This window comes from Seriola aureovittata, chromosome 8, assembly GCF_021018895.1.
Source record: "Seriola aureovittata isolate HTS-2021-v1 ecotype China chromosome 8, ASM2101889v1, whole genome shotgun sequence".
NCBI classification, from domain to species: domain Eukaryota; kingdom Metazoa; phylum Chordata; class Actinopteri; order Carangiformes; family Carangidae; genus Seriola; species Seriola aureovittata.
This window is the reverse complement of record NC_079371.1, coordinates 352,501-378,449: the sequence shown is the minus strand read 5'-3', so window position 1 is coordinate 378,449 and position 25,949 is coordinate 352,501. Positions and strand designations below refer to the sequence as shown.

At 42.5% G+C, this 25,949-nt stretch overlaps 2 protein-coding genes and 2 long non-coding RNA genes across 5 annotated transcripts in view; 2 read left to right on the top strand and 2 right to left on the bottom strand.

Annotated features, from left to right (window-relative positions):
• Positions 1-1,258: 1,258 nt before the first annotated feature.
• On the top strand, positions 1,259-12,886 carry LOC130173247 (ubiquitin-conjugating enzyme E2 2-like). Of its 2 annotated transcripts, XM_056382287.1 has the most exons (8): positions 1,259-1,622; positions 7,368-7,431; positions 7,529-7,560; positions 8,601-8,678; positions 9,304-9,409; positions 9,911-10,004; positions 10,764-10,814; positions 12,308-12,886. In XM_056382287.1, exons 1-7 carry the CDS (start codon positions 1,599-1,601, stop codon positions 10,810-10,812), a joined length of 447 nt encoding a protein of 148 aa, XP_056238262.1. In that variant the 5' UTR covers positions 1,259-1,598; the 3' UTR covers positions 10,813-10,814; positions 12,308-12,886. The 2 variants fall into 2 exon arrangements, with proteins under 2 accessions (XP_056238262.1, XP_056238263.1); XM_056382288.1 differs by lacking the exon at positions 10,764-10,814 and having other exon boundaries at positions 1,264-1,622.
• Positions 11,024-12,301, bottom strand: LOC130173248 (uncharacterized). Its single transcript, XR_008828388.1, has 2 exons — positions 12,031-12,301; positions 11,024-11,962 (listed from the first exon to the last, which is right to left on the bottom strand). It is a non-coding gene; the product is annotated as an uncharacterized LOC130173248 (long non-coding RNA).
• A 1,365-nt stretch (positions 12,887-14,251) lies between the features above and the next one.
• The window catches only part of nfkb1 (nuclear factor of kappa light polypeptide gene enhancer in B-cells 1), a 35,042-nt gene continuing 23,344 nt past the window's right edge, over positions 14,252-25,949 (bottom strand). Inside the window, exons 9-24 of the mRNA XM_056382285.1 lie at positions 23,902-24,006; positions 21,154-21,245; positions 20,732-20,870; positions 20,329-20,481; positions 20,081-20,194; positions 19,035-19,190; positions 18,816-18,945; positions 18,111-18,225; positions 16,799-17,000; positions 16,493-16,662; positions 16,266-16,368; positions 16,032-16,171; positions 15,484-15,553; positions 14,793-14,956; positions 14,571-14,703; positions 14,252-14,482 (exon numbers count right to left, since the gene is read on the bottom strand). Of these exons, the coding sequence (XP_056238260.1) occupies positions 14,388-14,482; positions 14,571-14,703; positions 14,793-14,956; positions 15,484-15,553; positions 16,032-16,171; positions 16,266-16,368; positions 16,493-16,662; positions 16,799-17,000; positions 18,111-18,225; positions 18,816-18,945; positions 19,035-19,190; positions 20,081-20,194; positions 20,329-20,481; positions 20,732-20,870; positions 21,154-21,245; positions 23,902-24,006 (2,081 nt within the window). The 3' untranslated portion in view covers positions 14,252-14,387. The remainder of the gene's footprint in view (positions 14,483-14,570; positions 14,704-14,792; positions 14,957-15,483; positions 15,554-16,031; positions 16,172-16,265; positions 16,369-16,492; positions 16,663-16,798; positions 17,001-18,110; positions 18,226-18,815; positions 18,946-19,034; positions 19,191-20,080; positions 20,195-20,328; positions 20,482-20,731; positions 20,871-21,153; positions 21,246-23,901; positions 24,007-25,949) is intronic.
• LOC130173246 (uncharacterized) lies at positions 16,518-18,384 on the top strand. The gene is made up of 3 exons (XR_008828387.1): positions 16,518-16,645; positions 16,848-17,041; positions 18,152-18,384. It is a non-coding gene; the product is annotated as an uncharacterized LOC130173246 (long non-coding RNA).

The following is a 25,949-nucleotide window of genomic DNA, read 5'->3' as shown; positions in this document are numbered from 1 at the left end:
ATGGATGGATTAACTAATAAAAAACGATTCAGGTTTTTCCTAAAACTTTTCCAGCTCCAGCAGCAGTGACATTGATTGTTACAGGTGTTATGGAGCTGACTGAAACTCCACAAACGGCCTCCTGCACAAGGAAATATTCAGAAAATTATATTCAGTTCATTTTCTGTCGTCAATTTTTTGATTCTTTTTAATAATCCAGTAAATTAAAAGACACGATTTAATCTAAATCAAATCTAAATCTAAGTCTGTATTTAAAGGAAACAAAATTAAAGGCTCACGGAGAATGGTGGGGTCATAGGAATGCCATAAAAAAGAATAAATCTGTAAAATAAATAAACAAATGTGGAAATATAAACAGGAATGTATAAAAGAATAAATGAGTAAATAAAACGTAAACGTAAAGACACATCCAACGTAAAGAGAAATAAATAACAAAACAAAATGCTTTTACCTTTTGCTTTTTCCCTGTTGCTTTTGCTTTTTTGATTCAAAGGAGAGGGGTCCGTCTGCGGACTGCAAGAGGGGTGTGACTGTAAGATGTCCCAATCACACGACACATCAAAACAAAAATGACTGTTTTAAGCCTGTTTCTCTATGATTTCATGAATAACTGCCACTATTGCTCATAAAGAGAAATAACATGATTATAAATGTAAGGTTTCATGAATAATTGCCACCGCTCCAACACACACAAACACTCCGACCAGCTGATTGTAATGAAGCTGCTTGTTGTGTAGGAGCTGCTTTTCAAATTCTATTATTTATTCATGAATTAAGAAAAGTATTTATTAATGGTTTATTTAATGAGAGCTTTATGCTGTTTTTGTAAATCAATTTTTAAATCTGAAGTATTTATTGATGGATCAATCGTTCAATTATAAATTCTTTTTACAATTCCTATTTTTAATGCCTATTGAAATATGAAATTATGGAAATGCTTTATTATTTTTCCTGTGACATCCCTGGTCATCCATAGTTTTGTATATTTTCTTATTGAAAAATTTAATAAAAAATAAAAAAAGATAATGCTAAAATGATTAATCAATCATCAGAATTGAACCAACAGATTAAATAATAATTTCTGCTCTAATGTCCTGGTTGGTGTCTGGGAAAATAATAAAACTGACATGTACAGTGGGGGCCCAACTGCAAGTTTTTGCCCCTGGCTCCTCAGCAGGTGGACCGCGCCGTGCCGCCACCATGTTGTTGGGTGTCGTTTTTCGGTGTCTTGAAATAGAGTCAGAGTGAGACTTCCTGCTCCCGGTGCTCTGACAGCTGTGTGTAACGGAAGACATTTTGAGCTGCTGCGGTCGGTCTGCTCCGTTATTCGAGTGTCAGCCTGAAGTCGGGGCTGACGTGTTGGAGAGTCGGTCTCCAGAATAAGCCGTACTCGGTGAAAAAAGACGCGGTTCAAAGAAAACGGTCGTAGTTTATCGGCGTATGTGTAGCACAGCTAGCTAGCTTAGCGCCTCAAAAGCTAGCAAAGTCCTAGATGCTAGTTAGTTAGCGTCACCTAGCTGGCCTGCCCTCCTCCTCCTCCTCTTCCTCCTCCTCCTTCTTCACCTCCTCCTCGACAGCCGGTCCCTTCACCAGACACAATGGCTTTAAAACGAATTTCCAAGGTAAGACGCCACCATTTATTCCTCCTTTAATCAGAATTAGATTAGCCTCCAGCCGATAGCTGTTAGCTTGTTAGCTCACTCGCTAGCTCGTTATCCAGAGCTGCTGTCGATGACACAACGCTTGACATAAAATCGTCTTATTATTGGCTGGGGTTTGGTTTGCGACGCCAGCTTTAAAGAGGCATTTTGAGCTTTTATCCGTGTTTGTGTTTACATTTACCACCGGTACTTAAAGGCAGGTTTTCGGCTGACACCCTCCAGCCCCCTGCAGCGGGTGTGTTAGGCTTCGGATCAAACAATGGTTGAGTTGAGTGACCTGGTGTTAGCTTTAGCTTCAGTCTTTGACAGGCCTTTAACTCTCATACTGTGTTTCGATCACATTCACTGTGGTGAAATAGCTCAGCTGTAAACCCGAAGTTATTCCCTGACAGTTTCACTCTCAGGCTGAAGTTCCTCTTTCAACTTCACAGCCAATAATAATGTGTTATATGTATTTATTATTATTTCCACTATACTGGTCTCAGTGACATGTTGGGCACTGACACGAAAACAGGACTCAAAGTATTTATCCAGTTCCTCTGACGGTATTAAAAAGTCTTGAATATTTTACCTTCCTGCCACAGACAGTAACATTAGTTCATAAGTAGTGTTGTCTGGAAGCTCTTATTTCTACTCTGTGAATCCATCCATCAGTTTCCTGTTGCTTGTCAACATCCAGACATGGTCAGATTATGAGACAGACAATTTGAAGGTCCCCCGCCCCTCCTACACATGGTCCCAGTCTTGTGTAATGGTTTTGTGTCTCTGTGTGATGGTTTTGATTCTTTCTGTGGTGGTTTTGTGTCTGTGTTTTCTAATTGAGCTCTGTGACTGTCACACAAGAATTATTAACAGTGGCTTCATACAGAAGCTCTGGCCCTGGGGCCCTCTGACCCCTGGGGGCCCTAAGGCCTGGTCAGTAATCCATACATGGGTCCAGGTATTAAGTGTCATTCTCTGGTCTTTAAAAGTCTTAAATGTGGTGAACGCTGCAGAAACACTTTGACCAGGACCATTTATTTCCCCAAGTAATTTGGAAAGGTGATTGTAATTTTTCAAGTTGTCCTCACAAACATTAAAAATTAAAATTCACTAAACTATTCAATGTGACCCAGGACTTGGTTTATCAGGGCTGCAACTAACAATTGTTTTCCTTATCGATAAATCTGCTGATTGCTTATTTTTTCACATCAACAGTCAAAAACCCAAATATTTAATTTAGTGTCATAAATGCAAATGTCCAGGTCTGAGAAACTTGAACCAGCAGCTGAGTCACTAATTATCAAAATAGCTACTGATTGATTTTCTTTTGGTCGACTAATTGATCAATAAACTAATCGCTGCAGCTCTACTATTTATTATCAACATTATTTATTGTGTTACTCTTTTCTCAATGATGTTGTGTTTTCTGATTGAGACCGACTGATACACTGGTGGCTGGTTGTCAATTAATCAATAAGTTGATTGACCAACAGTTTGAGTTCAGTGGTTCCAGCTGCTGCAGTCTGAGGGTTTGCTGTTTCTCTTTGAACTAGTAGTTCACTGAATATATTCTGACTTTGGACCAGACTTAGATTTTGTGACGTTTTATAAACCAACTAATGAATGGATGGATATAAAACTGAAAAGTTGAGAGTGGAAGGAGAAGCTGTTTCCAGACTGACGTGTTGCCTGATGGCTCAGTATGTCGTCGGGGCAGTTTGAACTGTTTTTCTTGCTGAACCATTCAGGAGTCACAAGATGATTTCTGTTGTACTTTGTTCAGTATGGAAGCAAAGCTGAATTTTCCAGACACAATTCAGTGAGTAATTAAAGTTTTATGGTCTGAAACAAGGTTCAAGTGTACTGAGTTTATGTCAAGTAGTTTCAAACGCAGAAAAGCGTAAGTGTAACAGGGTTTAAGTGAAGTTCAACAGCCACTCTGTGTGAGGAGGACAGGTGTGTTGTGACCTGAAAACACCACAAGCCTGTTTTACTCTGATTCCCCGGATGTGTTTTTAGTGTCCAGCCCTTAAATCACTTTTTATATTTTCACAGCAGAGTCTCATGAAAAGGATCAGGGCTGCAAATAACTAATCTGCAGATTATTTTTCAATTAATCATTTTCTCTACAAAAGTCTGCCATCAGTTTCCCACATCCCAAGAAGACGTCTTTAAATGTGTTAGTTGGTCTGACCAGAAGTCCAAAATCCAAAGATGTTCAGTTGATCATGTGTGATAAAGAAAAGCAGCAAATCCTGACGTTAACAAGTTAGAAACAGCAAATAATTCACATTTTGCTTCAAAAATGACTTGAAAGATTATCAAAATAGCTGCGGATTAATTTCTGTCAGTGGATTAATTATTACAGTTTTAAAGAGAAAATGTTCTTGACTATATTTGTGAATGAACTACTGTTGACTGACTGCTTCCTCAATAGTAACTAGAAATAAAAGTGTGTTCACGACGTCTCCTGCAGACGAAGTTATAACGAAGCAGCGGTGGATCTGAGGATTTTCCAGCAGACGTATTTAGTGGAACATGTGTTTGAATTTTCAGTGAATGGATTGAAAAAGCAGTGAAAGTTTTTAAAGACAGCAGTGAGAGTCTGTATGCTCTTAAACCAGAGTAACGTCTGCTCTCCCAGCTGCTTCTGTCACAGTTAGGATCTGAATTCCTGACCGGCCGGATCCTGAAGAGCTTCGCTGCTGCTCGACTGTTTTCTCGCCTCCCAGACTCAGTCAAACCTGAAAGATGAGCCGAGTGTGCCGAGCCTGTATGTCACATACCAACGCACACAGCCAGTTTGGCTTCAGGGAGGCCTGCGGGCTGGAAATACAAACCCCTCGTCCTATAAGCAGCTGTGTGTTTCTCCCCCCGTGGCTATATCCTGATCTGGCCTCTGGACCGCCGCACGACTCGAGGAGTAAAAATAGAGCTGCTGCTTACACATCAGTACTGACCGTGTGTTTTTAATGCTGCGTTCACACAGCAGATAAAACTTCTCCACCGAGCCGCTGTCGTTTCAGTTTGTTTTTCAAAATAAATGTCTCTGTAGAAATGTCTGGCTGAAGTTTTAATTGAATTATTTCCTTATTAGTCTCAATCAATAAAATGCCCACGGTGACAAAGCAAAGAGAACCAGCCATTCAGAGACATTTTAAAATATAGAATCATCAATAATTTTTTTTTTTTTTTTTTTTTTTTTGCTCGTAAAATGACTGAAATGATTAATTGATTCTCAGAAATAGTAGTCTGGGATCAGGCGATCAGTTGTTGCTGCAAAAAACAATTCTTTTCATTATTGGTTAAGAGAAAATAGAAAAAAGCATGTTTTAATTACCTAAGCTCAGTCTAATCATTATCAATTGATCTTATGAATATTTTTGAGTAATCAATCAATAGATTGAGCTATAGAACATCAGAAAACTGTAAAATTTGACATCACAATCGCAGCTAAATCAGTGATTAGCTTTCCATCAATCAACTCATCAATTAATCGACTAATCACTTCATCTCTATTGAAGTTGTAGGTTGTTTTTTAGGGCTTGAATTCAACGTTTTTTTTAAACCTGATTCCGATCTTTTGATTGTAATATTGAGTATCTGCTGATTTTTCTGATCAGATTCTCATTGATTAAATGTTTTCTGACACATTGAAAAACCGCTGTTAAACTGCTGCATGAGCTACTTGACCCAAATACTGAAGGTCCTGATTCAAACCTATGAAGTCGATCAGCCTGAATTATTGATAATATGAATAAAGATTATCTGCGGCAATCGGCCAGAGAGGCGATGTCTCACTCTGTTTGATTTGTTGGAACCACAGAAACTGTGACCTGACTGTGCAGGTGTTACAGAGTAGAGATGAAATGATTAGCCAATCAATTTGTTGATTGATAGAAAAGTAAACTACAGGTGTTATTGATAACCGGAAAACCTGTTTCAGTTAAAGGAACTCATTAATCAACAGATTAACGTTACCACCACAGATACTGAGGCTGCGTCCACACTGATACCTTTTCATTTTGAAACTAAAACCCTCTCCATCCAGACTATCACACCTGAAAACACACGTCACATGACCCTTCACCTGCACTACGAGGCGGAACTGTTAGTGACAGTGACAGTATGAGGCCTCATGGCGACGGAAAAAGGGTCACATGGCAGGATTGTGACAAATCAAAGAGAAACTGTGTCTGCGTCATCGTTTCTGTCCGTCCAGACTAAAATGCAACCGCAGAGTTTTCCAACTAAAACGTGGTCAGCAGTGCTTCCAAAATAAATCTCCAGAGTGGAGTGGACAGCAGGTGTAAATGTGTGTTTTCAAAATAAAAGCCTATTAGTGAGGATGGAACCCGTGTTGACTGTCGAATTAAACATCTTCACAGAGGAAGTGGGAGAAGAAACGTCCATTAAACCCAATAAAAGGTCTGTACTGGTTGTTTCAGTTCCATACTTCAAGTCTGTTTCTCTGACGTAAACCACTTCTCTAAACCGTCAGTTCCTCCTCTTCAGTCCCGATCACTGACTCTCCTCTCTCACCTGACTCAGATCAGACTGAACCTGTCTCTGAGAAAACGCCAAAATGTGTTGCTCACAGCCGCAGATCTGAGGTCAGAGGTGTGTGACACACTCGTGGTCGACCTGCTGCTGCATCCCACATGTTGTTGTTGTTGTTGTTGTTGTGACTGAGTCTGCTGAACTCCTCCCCCTTTTCTACTCTACATGTAAAGAGACATTCATCACAGCCTTCATCGGCCCCCGAAGAATCACGTCTGTGTTTCAGTTCTGTAGAAAAACACTGTCACATGTCAGTTTTATCATCAACGCACAGCTTCTGTAAAGTCCTATATTCATCTCTCAGACACCATTAATTACCTAATTAATAATGACGGAGAATAACTGTGACCTGCAGCACTCGTTTGTTTTATCCTCTTTTATATTTCTTTTCTTCTCATTATGTTTCTTGATATGAACCAAAGTAAATTCCTCGTAGGTTGAAAACCAACTAGGCAAAAACTGGTTCTGATCGCTGATTATTAATTATCCAATTAAATAAAGTGTGTGACAGAACCTCCTCAATTTAAGTTTTAAATAAAGTGTGTTTCAAGGATAAAATTTACAAACACTCCTATTGGAGGTTTGTAAATGTTAATATTAAACATTAAATAATGAAAACATACTTTTAAATTCTTTTAAAGATCCTTAATCCGCACACCAAGAGCTTCCTTCTCTGACGGAGCGACAGTTAAACCCTAACCCTGTTAGATCAGATCAGCTGCTGCTCACTGCAACTGAAGTGTGTGTGTGTGTGTGTGTGTGGGGGGGGGGGGGGGGGTGTCAGACGCACCTGCTGCTGATGATTTCACACAGGAAACAAAATGCAAAACAGTGAGGGCAACAGACAAACACAAATTTAAAATGTGCAGGTTAAAGTTTCTGGTGTCGCTCAGTCACAGCTGTTTCTCCAGCTGATACAACAGTTTTTTTCAGGTTTTCAGAAGACACTAATTAGATTTAAAAGTCCATTTAAAGGTGTGATACAGATGTTTGCAGCTGGACAGGTTGTTGTGAGTCGACGTACAGACGTCACTTCTGTAAAGTGACAGGTTTTCTGATTGAAATGACAAACATTGAGTTCACAGACGGATCCATCAGTCAAAGAAACCTGACAATAAATGTGATGTCATCACTCCCCTCCCCCCCACCCCACCCCACCCCCAGGAGCTGACCGATCTGTCCAGAGATCCTCCGGCTCAGTGCTCGGCCGGGCCCGTCGGTGAAGACAGTGAGATCATCTTAGTTTCCTCTCAGACTCAGTTGATGTTGTTGTGACACAGTGAATGTGCTTCATTAACCTTCCTTTTTCTTTCCCTTTTCTCCAGTGTTTCATTGGCAAGCTACTATAATGGGGCCTGTAAGTATCCAACTGCTGTGACATTAAATTCATCATTCACAGATCATGAAGCAGGTTATTGATTTAACACTAAACGTACAACACGTCTTCACTCGTTTATTATTTATTTATTTGGATCTTCATCTGCCACCTCCAAGGCAGCAGCTACTCTTCCTCCACTCCAGTAGAAATTACATCATAATGAAAAACTATGTAAATAAAAATCTAAATAACAACAAACACAAACAACAGTAAAACTACAATAAGAAATATAGTTACTTTATCTAAAGTAAAAGTCAAACAATAACACAACTAAACACAGCAGATACAGGGACTGAAGAATAACGAGGTCAAAACTTAAAGTTCCTCATTAATGATCATATTCAGATATTATGTTGTAGAACGTCATGTTTAGTCAATAAATGATTATTGTTCACTGTGGCTGATAAAGAGCTGATCACATTCATCTTACACAAGTAAACATGTTTATTCTTTTGATAAAGCTCCAATATTTAAAGAGCTCTCACGTCACATCTCCACAATAAAGAAAACATTCGGTTATTATTAACTTTAGTGAAAAGTTTTTGATTTGCAGAATAATTAAAACCAGAGCTTTTCTTTTTTATAATGAACAAAGAAGTTAAAAAACCAGTTGGACAGATTAATGGTTGAGCTCTTTTCATCTTCCTCTTCCTCCTGCTGGTGGAGAGGAAGAGGAGGAGCTGGTCTTTATAAAAACTCAGACACAGCTCGTTCAAAAGTTTGTTTGTTCAACAGAAGTTTATAAATTCCTCGTCCTGATGAATCCCATGATGGATGATATAAACTCTGTCGTCTCCTGGAGTAAAATATGATTTTAAGATACAAACTGTTTCCGCGGTAAGTGGCTGAAGATTATAGACGATGAAAGCAACAGGATCAATCCTCCACAGGATTCTGTCATCACAACAATTAGAGTCATTTCACCTTCTCACATATCATCATATATCCCTGTTTATTGTTATAATAGGAGCTGTAGTGAGCAGTCAGGGTGATCTGTGCTCTCTGTCTTCCTGCTGCAGCCTGACAGTCCCTACCAGGGTGGAGTATTTTTCCTGACTATTCATTTCCCTACAGATTATCCCTTCAAACCACCCAAGGTCAGTGAACGCCTCATCTCACCGCTGTTTGTTCAGTCTTCAGCTGTTTTCGAAGCAGAGACTTTATGTGGAAGTTGCACTCAGAAATGATTCACATGATAAAATCCTTCGTTCGACACTTTGGTCTTGGTGCCACTTCAGGTGTTCCTGGTCTGGACCAGACTCGGTCTTCAACCTTGATAACTTCTACATTGTTAGAAAATGTCTACGTCTCCTGATTCTCTGTTCAGACCATTTACAACATCTGTCCAGGTGTTTCCCACAAAACTGTCCTGCTGCAGGTTTTAAATTCTGTTTTTTAGGCCAAATAAATAAAAGATCGTTTCCACCGTGTTTGTTGCTCTGCAGCTTCGGTTCAGTTTCTTCTCTTCAGTCTTTGGTTGTGAAGTCTAAGAGTTTCCTTTCAGAGGAAACCGACCTGAACAGTGACCTTTTTATTTTGGGTTCATCATGTTTGGGATCATGCACAGAAGGGGGGGGGGGGGCATTTGTAGGAACACACAGGTCGAGTTCAGCCACTTAAAGAGGCAGTGAAATGTAAAACTTCTGTCAGCAGTGAAACATGTTTTGCTGTGTTTGTTGTTGTTGTGTTTGTTTGTGATGGATCTGTTGTTTCCTCCATCAGGTCGCCTTCACAACCAGAATCTATCACCCAAATATAAACAGTAACGGCAGCATCTGCTTGGATATATTGAGATCACAGTGGTCTCCAGCATTAACTATCTCAAAAGGTAAGAGACACTGAACATGAGAAACAGTGAAGAGACAGAAGGAAACTAGAGATATTGATATTGATCATGCTGATGCTGATCATCTTTTGTTTTTCGTTCTAGCAGCAACAAGTATCCTACAGTCAGGACTGAATTATGAATTACATGTGTTCATTTATGAGACACAGAATTTAATCTTAAAGTTTAGCGGAAATATTTCCAGTGTCAGATCATGTGATTAAACAGGTTTGATTCCACATGAACGTGATTCAGACACTGATTGGTTCAGAGGAGTCCGTCATAAAAACATGTTTTTATCTGATGGTTCATGAAGGTCACACTTTAATCATGTAGCAGAGTTTTTAGTTGTGACACCTGAATCTCAGACTTGATGAAGGTTGGTTTTATTTAATCATCGTTTTTTAATTGTTTGAATCTGTTGATTTGTTATTGAGTCATGTTAAAGCTAAATGCTAAAGCTCCTCCCTCTGACATCACTGACCTGCTGCTTCCTCTCCACAGTCCTTTTGTCCATTTGTTCTCTGTTATGTGACCCAAACCCTGACGACCCGCTAGTGCCAGAGATCGCCCGCATCTACAAAACAGACCCTGTTAGGTGAGTCCCACCTGTAGAACAACCTGCAGCTCAGACTCAGGCTCCATCTACACAACACACCGTGTTAGAGTCCAGATTACAACCCACAGCAGACTTGACCCCCTCCCTCACAGACTTCTGGAACTTTGTGATGTCACAACAAAGCAGTCACCAAGCCCCGCCCACCTGGACCCACCATCCAAACTTTTACAGGATTTGGTTTCTCTGAGGGTTTTCATCTGAAATCTGATATATTTTTATTGGATCACTCAGAAAACAGTCAGCCAATCAGAAGAGAGGCTCAGAGCCTCCTCTCTTCTGATTGGCTCACGACCTGTTGTTACTAGAGCTGCAGAGAGAAGCCTGAGAGAGGAGATGTAAAACTACACTGAGATGGTTTTTATATCTTCTGATGGATCAACACTTCAAATAAAAGACTGAAGAATATGAACCTTTGAATTATTAAATAAACAGGATTTTTATTGTGAAGAAACCGACATTTACTTAATTTAATTAGTTAACTTTGTTAACTTTTACGATGGCGCTCGTCACCCCTTGTCTTCATGGAGGAGGTCAAAGGTTAAACAGCAGCAACATGTTGGTTCAAGCTGTGGGCCGTCATCAGATCCTCTGAACAGGATGAGGGTGGCACATGTTTAATATTCTCAGTCTCTCCGGTGTTTGGTTCCCAGCTCAGACTAAAGCAGAGGCAGTAGAGAGCTGCAGGTGAACACGAGCAGAGTGGGGGGGTTGTAACCTCGGTGTCCTCGTTGGTCTCAGGTATAACAGACTAGCCAGGGAGTGGACAGAGAAGTATGCCATGCTGTGAGGGTAAGAGCTGCTGCCTCCAGGAACATGTACCTGAAGCACGCTGACGCAAAGCATGGCTACACACACACACACACACACACACACACACACACACACACACACTGCTCTGTGTGTTACCTGCATGCAGCACAGCTCAAACCATCAGGCAGAGAAAACACCTGGAGACTCAGGACAGGTGGTTTTTGTCTTAAACTAACCTGAAGCTCCGCTGAGCCTGAGGAGCCTGTTGACCAGACTACAGTCAGTCTTACTGTGTCTCAGCTGTAGTGGTGAATAAACAGGGAACAACAGTAACAGCAGTCACTGTGGAGGTCATACTGTCATGGTGGTTACCATGGTGACGTCAGTTAAAGGTCGACGGCCATGAAGCAAACTGGAAAAAATCAGAAACGACAGGTTCATGAAGCTGCTGATGATGATGTCATCGTCCGGGCCATAAGTATGTGGACACAAATAATAGACATGATATTAAAAAGTGAAGTCTGAGCAGGTTTACATCAGTGTAGATGCACAGAGTCTTTACAGCTGTGACTTCATTCAGTGTGGTATTTATTTATTCATTCATTCATTCAGTCATTAATGAATCTGTTCAGATCTCCATCAGTCAGTAGCAGCTTCTCTTCCTGCTCCAGTAAACATGACGTCATCATGTAAAACGATGTAAACTATCATCAAAGAAGAAACAAGAAAAACAATCGGTAAAACAAACAGCTGTTTTCCTGAAAAACGCTTCATGATTTTTAAAATGACTCAATCAATTCAACAACTGTGAAAAACAAGGATGTAATTTGATTAATTATAAAATAATCTCCTTTCTGAAGTATTGTGGGTAACGATGTATTTCCTGTTTCCGTTGGAGAAAGACGACATCGTCCCAAAGCTCTGGTCTCAGTCACCTGGTCTCAGTCTATTCGTCAGTCACCTGGTGTCAGTCACCTGGTGTCAGTCACCTGGTCTCAGTCACCTGGTCTCAGTCACCTGGTCTCAGTCTATTCGTCAGTCACCTGGTCTCAGTCTATTCGTCAGTCACCTGGTCTCCGTCTATTCGTCAGTCACCTGGTCTCAGTCTATTCGTCAGTCACCTGGTCTCAGTCTATTCGTCAGTCACCTGGTCTCAGTCACCTGGTCTCAGTCTATTCGTCAGTCACCTGGTGTCAGTCACCTGGTCTCAGTCACCTGGTCTCAGTCTATTCGTCAGTCACCTGGTCTCAGTCACCTGGTCTCAGTCACCTGCTGAAGGATTTTCCTGTGAATATTAAATGTGATTGTTAGTGACTGTAAACATGGAGCTCTGTCCGTCACACTCTTGTTTCTACACTGATGTAAACCTGCTCAGACTCTCTAATGTAGAATGTGTTCTTTTATTTCTGAAGAACATGTACCTGTCCACATACTTATGGCCTGAACTGTAAACTGTGTGTGTGTTGAGGCATGGCATCGTCCTGCAGCCTGTCTCCACCTGATGATCCTCACCTGTGTGTTTCTATCTGCAGGTACAACAAGACAGCTCAGGACTGGACCCAGAAATACGCCATGTGATCCTCCCCCCCCCCCCCCCCTCCTCACTGCTGGAATAAACTGTTTGATTTCCTCATGTGGCCACGCCCCCTCTCATCAGACAATAACAGCAATTTGTTCACGTTGTTTTCTCCCCATCCTCAATTTTAACGCTTTTAAATCCTTCCTGCCCCGAAGGGCCGAGGACTCTGAGCTGTGAATGTGCCAACCGCAAAACAAAAACCCCGATCCAGAGCGGGCTCCCTGCAGACCGCCTGAAGACAGACCTGTTACAATAATAAACTGCAGGAGAGAATGAATATATAATAATAATAATAATTTAATGCATGTCAGTGATTGGTTCCTGTGCTGCTGAGAACAGATTCTCCTCGTCAGCTTTTCTCTGGTTTGTTCTGTTGTTGTGTTTTTGTTTTTAGAGACGAGCCGTTAGTTCATCCGTCACCTCCACACTGTTCTCCTCTTTTTGCACTGAAGACGAAACTCCAGCTCTCGACGGCTGATCGATCAACTAATCGCTCTGTCCTGTTTTTCTCAATAAAGTCGAACAAATTGCACTTTTCTGTCGCCTTGTTTTTATTCTCATTGATTCATTATTGGAGTTTGATCAGAAATGTTTCATTTCACTGTCTGTCACCTGGAACACCTGGAAGTAGGCGCCAGTTTTCCAGGCCTGGAAAACACCTGGAAAATGAGACGGGTAAAAGATCCTGTTTTAAGTGCTGAAGCTTTCAACCGCAGCTCATGGTCTTCCTCAGCAGATGAATTGGCTCAGTTATCATGGAGATGAAAAAATAATTAGAAAACTGGAAAGATATTTACGGACGGCAGAGGAAGACTGAGACGTGGTCGAAAGCTCCAGAAACAGGTCAGACACGTGACAGATCTCAGATCCTAAACTGTTGATGTATATTATCATTATTATTATTAATCATCTCTTTAACTTTGAACTTGCTCATGTTTCATATCTATTTACAGAGCAGTAACTGGAGCTGCCGATGCGCTGACATCATGTCTTCTTCTCTGGATAAACAGAAGAGAAAAACTCTTATAAATATGTTGCTGTGGATCAATTAAGTCTCATCTTCACCATCAGTTGATTAGATTTACTAAAAACAGGCTCTAACCTCCAGCTGCTCAGTGACGTAGACAAACATGAAGATAAAAACAGAAATATTCAGTAACTTGGTTCATTAAAGTCTCAGTGATTAAAACAGACATTTTAATGAATGTCTCAGTCAAAAATATAAAAAACAAATTTTATTAAAAAAACAACCACCGAGCAGTTCAGAGTGATGAACCCACGGTGCTGGGTGGAGACATAAATATCATCTGCTGGACAAGAAACAAGCTTCAGATTCACACAGGAACACACAAACGCCTCACAGCTCTCAACTACATGTCCCACAATGCCTTGGGTTATGTAAAATTTCTCTCTTGAGTTTCCCGTCTCTGAGTCAGACGAGCAGATTCATGAAACTGGGCCTTAAAATTTAAAAACACTAAATAGATAAAAGTCATGAACACAAACACTTAAAGGAAAGTTCCAGATGTTTGAAAAGAAGTTTCCATATTAAAACCTTAGAAACAGTCTGAACCTCCTCTATGGTGAATTTACCTGTTTACAATCATTTCTGTGTGAATAGCCCCCCCCACCTCCACCATCAGCCCCCGCCCCCGCCCCCGCACCCCGTCTCAACACAAACAAGCTTCAGAATCTAAATCTGATCCAGGACCAGGACCACAGACCAGTTTGTCTATTAGGTGACGTCAGTAGATTCAGGAGGTTGAGCTGGAGCCAGATGTGCGTTCTTTGGTTGAACAGCTGGAGCGTCGTGTGACACACGGTGTTCGTCTGTGACTTTGTCTTCACACGTTTCAAACTCGTTTTTCTCTCATCAGTTAAAACTGTTAAAAACTCATGAAGAAGAGACGACGCGTCCTCTGGAGGGCACACGTCCTGATGGAGGGATGCTGATGGTGGTGGGATGAAGGGTGATGGATGGATGAATTGTGCTTCCTCTGTTGAGGTTAGCTGGAGGCGGAGCCGTCAGGGCGTTACGCCGTGGAAAGCTCCACCCCGCTGTCGCAGACCCCGCTGTCGATCCGAACGTCCACCTTCAGATCCTGAACCGGAGCACAGAGGGACTCGCCTGCAGAGAGAGACCACAGCTGACTGACTGGTCGTCACAGCGACGGCTAGAAACTCAACAGGTAGAAACAGTCACGTGATCAGCTCACCGGTCGTCTCGTTGGTCGTCGGCATGTCAATGGTGTCAGAGCGAAGCAGCGCCTCCTCCAGGACGCTCAGCGCTCTGCAGTCGCCCACTGACCTGAGACCAGCCAGCAGCTCGCTGACCGTCCCACCTGATACCTGCAGGACAGAGACCAGGGGTCAAAGGAGACAAGGGAGGTCAGGGGTCACTGTGTGTGTGTGTGTGTGTGTGTGTGTGTGTGTGTTACCTCGTAGCTGTCCAGCAGTGTCTTGGCGGGGGAGGGGCTCAGTCTGAAGGCTGTGTTGAGGATCCCGAGACCCAGACTGTGAGCTAGATTTTCCCAGCATCCTTCACTCTCCAGAGCGCGACACATGTCCTGCTTCACCTCCACAACCAGACTTGCCAGGTCGCCTACACACACACACACACACACACACACACACACACACACACACACACACACACACACACACACACACACACACAGTCAGAATCAGACTTGTTTTTATTTTCTTTTATATTTCTGACTTTTATTTTGAATTTTAATCATAAACTCAAACATTCCTCTTCAGCTTGGCTTTTCATTAAATATGGTTTTTAGTCATTAGTTTCCCTTTATTTTATTTACTTATTTTATTGTCATTATGTTCTAGATTGTATTTTTTTCTATTTTATCTATTCTTTTATTATTAATTTTTTCTTTTTAGATCTTTTGTTTCTGGCTGAAGCTCTTTGAACGACACTAACCTGTAAAAAAAGTGTTATACACATAAAGTTTGGCTGATTCTTTTTTCAGTGAAGATCAAAGTGTTAAATTCTAAAAGTTGAATAGAATAAAACTTCAGTCCAGGAAGTCTGATGTTTTCCAGACGACCTCACACAGAGGTCACAGCAGAACAGAAGATGGATGATGAAGAGGAGGATGAAGAAGAGCTCACCTTGCGGGGGGCTGAAGGCTGTGGGCGGAGACTTTGGTTCATACTCTTTACCATTCAGAAGCTCCAGCACCTGAAACACAGACTCACCATCATCAGCTGCTGTTTGTTGTTCTGAGTTCACCTGTTCTGCCCCCCAGTGGTCGACATGTGAACGCAGCTGTTACAGTCCAACATGAACTTAAATCTGTGTAAGAATGTTCGACTGTGACCACACCCAGCCGTGATGTCACAGGCTCCTGCAGCCAGGTGAGACGTTATGACCTGCTGCTGGACTTTTTACTTTCTTGTATGAAGCATCAAGTATTAAAACAATAAAACAAAGGATTTATATGAACACATCCATTAACATTTTTAAAATAAAGGTTTTAATAAACAGATTTATATTCACCCGTTTTCATCAGTCAGGCTCCAAAAACATACAGAAAAATATAATAAATATTAATATTTGTTATATTTTATGTTTCAAAGTCAAATGAAAGTGTAAAAAGCAGGTAAACACTTCAGGTCTGTTTCCGTCAGAGTCTGACACAAGGTGTGAAGCTGTGCACCTGTGAGGTGGCGGCCATGTTGAGCGGAGTGGTTCCTGGGACGTAGCCTTCGTCTTCCTCCTCATCCTCCTTCTCTCCGTCGCAGCACTCGTCCTCTCTGAAGAACAGCGGCTCAAAGTTTTCTTTATGAGGGTCTGCACCTGAGACAGGAGGAGACGGTGATACACCTGTGTGTGTGTGTGTGTGTGTGTGTGTGTGAGTGTGTGTGTGTGTGTGTGTGTGTGTGTGTCCTACCTGCAGCCATCAGCAGAGCGGTCAGTTTGAGGGAGCCCCTCCCTGCAGCGATGTGGAGGGGGGTGGAGCCATTAAAGGTGCAGCAATCCACTTTGGCGTTTCCCTGACGACAGAAACATCACACACACACACACACACACACAGTTACATTTGGCTCTGTGTGGGCGTCAACTAAAGGTGTCAATCATCCGTATGCTTCACTCTGATTGGACAGTCAGTCAGCTGACCTCCAGCAGCAGGCAGCCGGCCAGCGACACATTGTCGGTTTCCGTGGCGAGGTGGAGGGCAGTCCGTCCGCAGCTGCGTTCCTGAGCCTCCACGTTGGCCCCGCCCTCCAGGAGCTCCCTGAGAGAGGACAGCTGATTGGTCAGGACCGCCAGGTGGATAGCACACAGACCTAGTAACCATGGAAACAGACAAGGAGACAAATCGTCAAACATTTGATTTTCCTGTGTGTGTGTGTGTGTGTGTGTGTGTGTGTGTGTGTGTGTGTGTGTGTGTGTGCGCGTGCGTGCGTGCGTGCGTGTGTGTACCTGCTGTGTTACTGTGCTCCAGCAGTCCTCTCATGTCTCTGTGTTGTAGTAGAAACTGGACCATCCCTCCTCCATCCTGCTGGGACGCCAGGTGGAGCGCTGTGTTGCCATGACGATCTGTCAGAGTTGGATCAGCGCCAGCCAACAGCAGCGCCTCCACTGCTTCCTTTTGCTGGGTGATCACTGCCAGGTGCAAAGGAGTCTGGGAGGAGTCACAGACAGTATACCTTCAGCTCTGGGCAGGTAAATGATCTGCCCATATGCAATAATATATGTACATGTGTTGAATTTCCATATATGAAATATATTCACATATGAAGTAAAATCATATATATATATATATATATGTAAAAATTACATGTGAAACTTGTTATAAATTGGAACAAAATCATATATAGACATATATGTCTAGCTAATAGAAACATGTATTTTAGTATGTCTGTTTTATATTATACACGTTACTTATACTTATAAATATACTGTATATATACTTATATCCATCCCAAAGCCTGTCAGTATATATTCATATTATATATGTAAATATGAAAGATAGATGTTAAATTTAAATTTAATAAGAAATTATTAAGAAAATCATATACAACCATATATAATTTAAATATAAATAAGAATAGTAAGCATGTTGTTTTAAAAAAAGTAGCATTTTACTGTATTTTAAGTATTTCATATAAGTTATGAACTTATATCTTCACGGATCCAGAGGATGTATATATGTCATAGTAATATATCCTCTATAAGTGACACATATGGTGACATCACTCTTGATATAGGGACAAATATATCATATAAATGTTATAAATCATAGTAAAGCAAAAAAAAAGTCATGGTATTCATGGTCACATTTTCATGGGATTTTTCTGACAGAAATTAAACTCATACTTTGATATATCCACCATTTTATATGAACTCCTGCCAGCAGCCTGACCGTTAGCCTACAGAAGCCAGGGTTAGCTTGCTGGTTAATGCTAGCTAACATTGTTCAATAACATCAGTAATTTTTCTGGTGACGTCAGGTACCGTGATGTTCTCACATGACGTGAACCTTCAGAAAGGCCCCGCCCTTTCAGCCGAATGCTGGCATGTCTAAAACGGTTGTCTTGGAGACGCAGCCTCTTGGAGGGCTATGAGATAACATGACTTCACTCCGAACATAGTGTGAACTAATACATTTAAACATTGGTACGGACAATTCTGTCCTCCCAAAATATTGGTAGGGACATGTCCATCCATATGCAAACCTCCGCCTCTGGCAGACACTGAAGAAGAGAACGTGGAGTTTCAGGTGTGATGTTACCTGGTACAGGTGGTTCCTCATGTTAAGCACTTCCTCTCCAGGCAGAGCAGAGACGACCTGCGTCAGACTCTTCAGCGCCTCCTGCTGGCTGTGGAGAACCGCCAGGTGGAGCCCACTGAGAGGAGGGAGGAGAGCGTGAAGAGTCACAACACTGATTACATGTTAAATGATGGAACGTTGATCTGTGATAGAAAAACAACTAAAATTATTTTCTATTAAGTATTGAGTTCTGTCTATATGAAAGTCCTGAAGACCATTAAAGGCTGCAATGTTTGTTCTCTGTATGTGTTCTCATACTACAGTATGTGATGAAAGGTCGTGGTATAGTAAGTCAAAAAAGTCAGTATAGTAAGACAAAGAATTCTTAGTTTAGTGAGGCATAAATAAAGACAGTGTGAGAGTTATTAATTATAGTATAGTGAGTCAAAAAAGTCAGAACAGTAGGTCATAAAGTAACAGTATAATAACGCATAAAGAAGTCAGTATAATAAGTCATAAACCTCTTAGTATAGTAACTCAAAAAGTCAGTAAGTCATTAAAAAGTCTTAGTAAACTAAGGCATAAGAGGTCAGTATAGCAGGGCATGGAGAAGTCTTAGTCATATAGTTATAGTATAATAAGGCATTAAATAAGTCAGTGTAGTAAGCATTAAAGTCATAGTATAGTAAAGCTTGTGTCCTCTGTGTCCTCTCAGTGTGTACTGACGTGTCTCCATCCTCGTCCTGTGCCGTCATCAGGGGGCGCTGTGGAACCAGCAGGTACGCTGAATCACCTGTTACAGAGTACTGAAAGAGAGCCTCCAACTGCCTTCGGGTCACCTGAGACGACGGCTCACCTGCATCACACACACACACACACACACACACAGGATAAATCCCCTGCAGCAGGGTCAGTGTCTGTATAATGTCAGAACTGGATCTGTACCTGTGTCTGGTTCTGGATCAGCACTGACCCCTCCCTCCTCAGTCTTCTCTGTGACATCAGCGCCTGCTGTCTGGGCTGAATCCTGCAGCACAGCCCCGGACCCTGAGTCATCGTCTGGGTCGCCTTCGTCATCGTCTGCTGCGTCGCCCTGAGAGGCTTTAACACAACCTTCACTTTGAGTTTCTTTTACCTAAAACCTTTCATTTTAATTATCTGTATCAGTTCATTTATATATATAAATTATATACATTTTTATATATATAAGCATCAGTTCACACCTGTGAACAGAGTCTGAAACCTGCTGCTGCTCAGTTTTATTTCTACAACCATATTTATTGCTGAGGATTCCAGTTTGTTTAATGTGGACTGAACTTAATTAAACTGAACATTGGGCCTCATTCACCAATATCTTCTCGAGTATTTTCTTAAATTCTTTCTTAAGTTGTTCTTCAGAAAGTTCTTAAGAAAACTCTACGTCAGATTCATGAACCTGTTCTAAAACCACCTGTGTTCTTAGATTGACTAATGGCACTCTCCTCATAAACTGAAAGCGTGTGCCAGTCCTAATTAGCGTAAGTAACGCCCGAAAACGCCCTGAGAAGGGCCCGAGACTGAAGGGTCGTGTGGCGACAGACAGAAGTCACGGAGACACCGTGACGGAAAGTAAAGACTGAACACAGGGCACCGCAATCAAAACGCAAAAGGACCTTTAGTAGTTCTGAAGTGTCATTTAAGACCATAATGCTTATTTCAAAAAAATATTATAAATGACAAAAATATTATTGTAATTTAAATAACATAATATTATATACCTGTAGAACTGAAGAAAACACAATAACCACTTATTTTGCTCAAACATGTCAGCTATCAAATGTGAGTAAGAGAGCTCTTGAGTGTGCGTAGATTCTGTTCTGAGAACGAATCCTAAATAAGAAAACGCTGCTGAACGTCAGATTCTTCGTAAAAAGTGCGTAAGTGGGTTTTAAGAAGAAATTTCTTCTTAAGAATTGTTGGTGAATGAGACCAATTGTTTGGTCATTTCTCACCATGTTTGATGCCTCCTCCTCCAAGACCAGCTGAGTATCCTGTGGGGAACCCTCCTCCTCCTCCTCCTCCTCCTCCTCCTCCATAATTATAGGTAGTAAAACCCTGGAAGTAACCTGGTGGACAAATCAAACGTACCTTCATCACCATCAGTCTCAATAGTTTTTCCAACATGACACACAGTGTTCCTTCAGTGTTCCTGGTCTGACACCTGCTTCTCCAGGTGTGTAATAACCCCTGCTGACTTTACCTCCTCCTCCTCCTCCTGCAGAGCCAGGACCACCTCCTGCTGCTGGACCTCCTCCTCCTCGGTACAGACCTCCTCCTCCTCCTCCTCCATGACCGCTGAAGTCCTGGAAGTTGGGCAGCGTCTTCTGCCTCTTCCTCTGCACCTCCTCCTTGTCTGAACACACACAGGTACAGGTGTAAGAGCTCGTTCACAGGTGAGCATCCTGACCTGGTCAATCAGCTTGTCTCTGTGTGACGTTCATGTTTTTATGTCCCTGACAAAGAAAATAAACTGAACTAGTAGAAGCTGGTGTTACTAAATTTAGAGTTTAACAATAGGAACAGCAGCACATACAGTTTATCCACCAGCTAGTTCCTCAGTACCACCTGTCACCTGTGTGTGTGGGCGGAGCTACCTGACCCACCTATGATCTGAGGGTGGTAGGTGAAGGGTTTGGGCTCGCTGGTCTCATTGTCAGACTTCCTCTTCAGCTGCACGAACACGGACGTCGGCTTCTGCAGGTTCTGGTCTCGATACTTTGGAGTCTTGAAGACGATGGCGAACTGACGGCAGAGAACACGTTACCATGGAAACGCTTGACCTGCTGCTGCTTTTGCTACTGATGATACCACAGCACATATGTACATGTGGTCAGAGTAAGAGGCATAAATGAAGCAGGATGGAACTGCAGCTACTTGTTCTTCTAATATCTGAACTACAACAGCTGCTGTTTCTTCCACCACAGCTGGATCTGTCAGTCTGGAGCAGCGGATTACACTTTGTCTCTGACACTGTGACTCAGGTGTACTCAGGTATAAAGAGTGACACTGCAGCCTCTTCACTCACCTGTCTGTGGACATCTGTGGGAGAGAAATCTCCCAGAGCCTCCCAGGTCAGCCCTGAGTCGTCTTCCTCATAGAACCGGACCTGGATATCATCTACACACACACGCACACACACTGTTATCAACAGGTCTGATGACATCTGCTCTGACTCGTCCAGATGTTCCTGGACAGATGTGCTCAGAGTCACAGAGCTGCTGCACTTACATAGATACATGACTTAATTAAGACCCAGAGGGACATTAAATCGTCATCGCAACTGAATTAACTTAGAGTAAAATACAAAACAAAAAAACACAGAAATCCCACAAGTATAAAATGGAAATGATAAATATAAATAAATAAATTATAGGTATATGGACCAACTGCCAAGGGTGAGAGCGTTCAGGTTTCTGCAACGTTCCCTGTAAGACTCTGTTGGTCTTAATCCAGAGCCAGACCACGTGGATCTGGCTCTGTGGTCCAGGCTCAGACCAGCTGCTGGCTCTCTGCCGGCAGCTTCAAAACAAAGAAGAACAAGCAGGAAGAACAAAATCATCGTTGTCTCTTCCTCCTGAGGGATTTACATATCAGGAGGGGGATTTCCTGGAGCTGGACTTCCTCCAGTAGAACAAAACCTGAAAACTGCTCCAGCCAGGAAAACTGTTGAGAGTCACAGCTGCAGATCTGGATCTGGATCTGGATCCACTTCAGTGCCTTTAAATAAAGCTTCAGAATAACAGCCAGAGTCTAAAGAAACACAGCTGGTCTTTGAAGTTCCTCTTTACATGAGTTATTTCACCAAGAGAGCTGCAATGATTGGTTTATTAATCAATCAATCTATTGGCCGATAAATATTCTGATGACGGATTCATCAATTTAGTCATATTCTAAGCAAAAGATTTGCTGGTTCCATCGTCACAGACGTGATGATGTGGTTCATGTCTGAGAATAAACTGAACGTCTTCAACTTCTTAAACCGAGCATCAGACGCCACTGAACACCTAAAGGTCTGAAGGTCTAAAGGTCTGAAGGTCTGAAGGTTCAAAGGTCTGAAGGTCCGAAGGTCTAAAGGTCTGAAGGTTCAAAGGTCTGAAGGTCTAAAGGTCTGAAGGTTCAAAGGTCTGAAGGTCCGAAGGTCCGAAGGTCTAAAGGTCTGAAGGTTCAAAGGTCTGAAGGTCTGAAGGTTCAAAGGTCTGAAGGTCTGAAGGTCTGAAGGTCTAAAGGTCTAAAGGTCTAAAGGTCTGAAGGTCTAAATGTCTGAAGGTCTGAAGGTCCGAAGGTCTAAAGGTCTGAAGGTCTGAAGGTCTGAAGGTTCAAAGGTCTGAAGGTCTGAAGGTCTGAAGGTCTAAATGTCTGAAGGTCTGAAGGTCTGAAGGTCTGAAGGTCTGAAGGTCTAAAGGTCTGAAGGTCTGAAGGTTCAAAGGTCTGAAGGTCTGAAGGTCTGAAGGTTCAAAGGTCTGAAGGTCTGAAGGTTCAAAGGTCTGAAGGTCTGAAGGTCTGAAGGTCTAAAGGTCTAAAGGTCTAAAGGTCTGAAGGTCTAAATGTCTGAAGGTCTGAAGGTCCGAAGGTCTAAAGGTCTGAAGGTCTGAAGGTCTGAAGGTTCAAAGGTCTGAAGGTCTGAAGGTCTGAAGGTCTAAATGTCTGAAGGTCTGAAGGTCTGAAGGTCTGAAGGTCTGAAGGTCTAAAGGTCTGAAGGTCTGAAGGTTCAAAGGTCCGAAGGTCTAAAGGTCTGAAGGTCTGAAGGTCCGAAGGTCTGAAGGTCTGAAGGTCCGAAGGTCTGAAGGTCTGAAGGTCTAAAGGTCTGAAGGTCCGAAGGTCTGAAGGTTCAAAGGTCTGAAGGTCCGAAGGTCCGAAGGTCTAAAGGTCTGAAGGTTCAAAGGTCTGAAGGTCTGAAGGTCTGAAGGTTCAAAGGTCTGAAGGTCCGAAGGTCCGAAGGTCTAAAGGTCTGAAGGTTCAAAGGTCTGAAGGTCTGAAGGTTCAAAGGTCTGAAGGTCTGAAGGTCTGAAGGTCTAAAGGTCTAAAGGTCTAAAGGTCTGAAGGTCTAAATGTCTGAAGGTCTGAAGGTCCGAAGGTCTAAGGTCTCAAGGTCTGAAGGTCTCAAGGTTCAAAGGTCTGAAGGTCTGAAGGTCTGAAGGTCTAAATGTCTGAAGGTCTGAAGGTCTGAAGGTCTGAAGGTCTGAAGGTCTAAAGGTCTGAAGGTCTGAAGGTTCAAAGGTCCGAAGGTCTAAAGGTCTGAAGGTCTGAAGGTCCGAAGGTCTGAAGGTCTGAAGGTCCGAAGGTCTGAAGGTCTGAAGGTCTGAAGGTCTGAAGGTCTAAAGGTCTGAAGGTCTGAAGGTTCAAAGGTCCGAAGGTCTAAAGGTCTGAAGGTCTGAAGGTCCGAAGGTCTGAAGGTCTGAAGGTCCGAAGGTCCGAAGGTCTGAAGGTCTGAAGGTCCGAAGGTCTGAAGGTCTGAAGGTCTAAAGGTCTGAAGGTCCGAAGGTCCGAAAGTCTAAAGGTCTGAAGGTTCAAAGGTCTGAAGGTCCGAAGGTCTAAAGGTTTGAAGGTCTGAAGGTTCAAAGGTCTGAAAGTCTAAAGGTCCGAAGGTCTGAAGGTCTAAAGGTCTGAAGGTCTAAAGGTCTGAAGGACCACTGATGTCCGAGCTGACATGAAGTGAAAAAGCTTCTTGCAGATTTTCATCACTTCACAGAGAAGAAGAATGACTCATGATGAGTCACAGCTTTAATCTTAGTTGAGCCCCCCCCCCCCCCCCGACCTGACCTGACCCACTCACCTTTCTGGACTTTGTCACAGAGCAGGTAGACCTCCTCCCCTCCGGTCACACAGCCGGCGGTTCGGTCCATCCTCACGATCTTCAGGTTGGAGGCGTTGGGAGCCTCTGAGGGAGGAAACAGACGGAGGTTCAGATTCAGATCCAACAACAACCTGCTCCCCCCTCCTGTCCTCTACAGTCAGACGGGTTCATTACTGTTCTGATGAAGGGAGACAATCATGTCCAGTAATGTGTCTGTGAGGCCCAGGATGTGACATTAATTAGTCTACAACAGCAAACACAGTCACTTCAAGCCAAATGTATTTGTACAGCACATTATCACACACATCATTAGTGTGATCGACAGAAATAAAAGACGCATAAAATCAGAAGTAAAAAGCACAAAAAGGAAACTGTGTTTTTATAAAAACAATATAAAAACACAGATTATAAAGCAGATAATATCTTATCAAAGTGCAAGAATAAAATTTAGATGAAGCTTCTTTTTAAAGCCAGTTACAGTTTGGGCAGATTTGATCTGGTTCCAGCAGCTGGTTCCAGCAGCTGGTTCCAGCAGCTGGTTCCAGCAGCTGGTTCCAGCTGCTGGTTCCAGCAGCTGGTTCCAGCAGCTGGTTCCAGCAGCTGGTTCCAGCAGCTGGTTCCAGCAGCTGGAACCAGCAGCTGGTTCCAGCAGGGGGCAGTATAATGGCAGACAGACATCACCCTGTTTAGACTGAGCAGCTCTGGCAGACCTGAGAGCTTTCTGGCTCATATACAGGGAACATTTCTGAAATATATTTAGGGCCCAGACCATTTAGTGACATATAGACAATAATTAAACTTTGAAGTGAACTCTATCTGACTGGAGGTCAGTAAAGACCTGAGAGCTGCAGTAACATGTGCTCTGTTCGTAGTTTCAGTCAGAAGCAGCAGCAGCTCCTGAATCAGCTGCATCCGTCTGATGGTCTGATCAGGTGAACCAGTGGTGTGATAATCCACAGTGGAAGATATAAAGGCCATTCAGGAGAAGTGTGAATGTGCGGCACAGCCTGCTGATGTCACAGATCTGACTGGAACATCTGGATGTAGAAGAATAAATCCAGGTGTTCCAGGTGTGTGTGTGTGTGTGTGTGTGTGAGTGTGTGTGTGTGTGTGTGTGTGTGTGTGTAAAGTGAAAGTGCAGATCTGCTCCTGCAGTGATGAAGTCAGTCCTCTGAGAGGAAGCTGCCGTTTGCGGAAACCAGAGCAGGAAGAGGGAAATGAAACAAGGCGGCCTGACAAGACTTTACCACAGAGACAGAGAGAGACGAGGACAGGAGGACATGACATGAACACATGAGGACATGAGGACATGACATGAAGATATGAAGACATGAGGACATGACATGAAGATATGAGGACATGACATGAAGACACGAGGACATGACATGAAGACATGAGGACATGACATGAAGATATGAAGATATGAGGACATGACATGAAGATATGAGGACATGACATGGAAATATGAGGACATGACATGAACACATGAACACATGAGGACATGACATGAAGACACGAGGACATGACATGAAGACATGAGGACATGACATGAAGATATGAGGACATGACATGAAGATATGAGGACATGACATGAAGATATGAAGATATGAGGACATGACATGAAGATATGAAGACATGAGGACATGACATGAAGATATGAGGACATGACATGAAGATATGAAGATATGAGGACATGACATGGAGATATGAAGATATGAGGACATGACATGAAGATATGAAGACATGAGGACATGACATGAAGATATGAGGACATGACATGAACACATGAACACATGAGGACATGACATGAAGACACGAGGTCATGACATGGAGATATGAAGATATGAGGACATGACATGAAGATATGAGGACATGACATGGAGATATGAAGATATGAGGACATGACATGAAGATATGAAGATATGAGGACATGACATGAAGATATGAAGATATGAGGACATGACATGAATATATGAGGACATGAGGACATGACATGAAGATATGAAGATATGAGGACATGACATGAA

Bases quoted from the DNA above. Each gene is read 5' to 3' on its own strand.
- LOC130173247 (XM_056382287.1), top strand. From the start codon at position 1,599: ATGGCTTTAAAACGAATTTCCAAG. The intron at 7,561-8,600 runs GTAAGTATCCAA...TTCCTGCTGCAG, and splicing joins AAGCTACTATAATGGGGCCT to CCTGACAGTCCCTACCAGGG. The intron at 9,410-9,910 runs GTAAGAGACACT...TCCTCTCCACAG, and splicing joins AGCATTAACTATCTCAAAAG to TCCTTTTGTCCATTTGTTCT.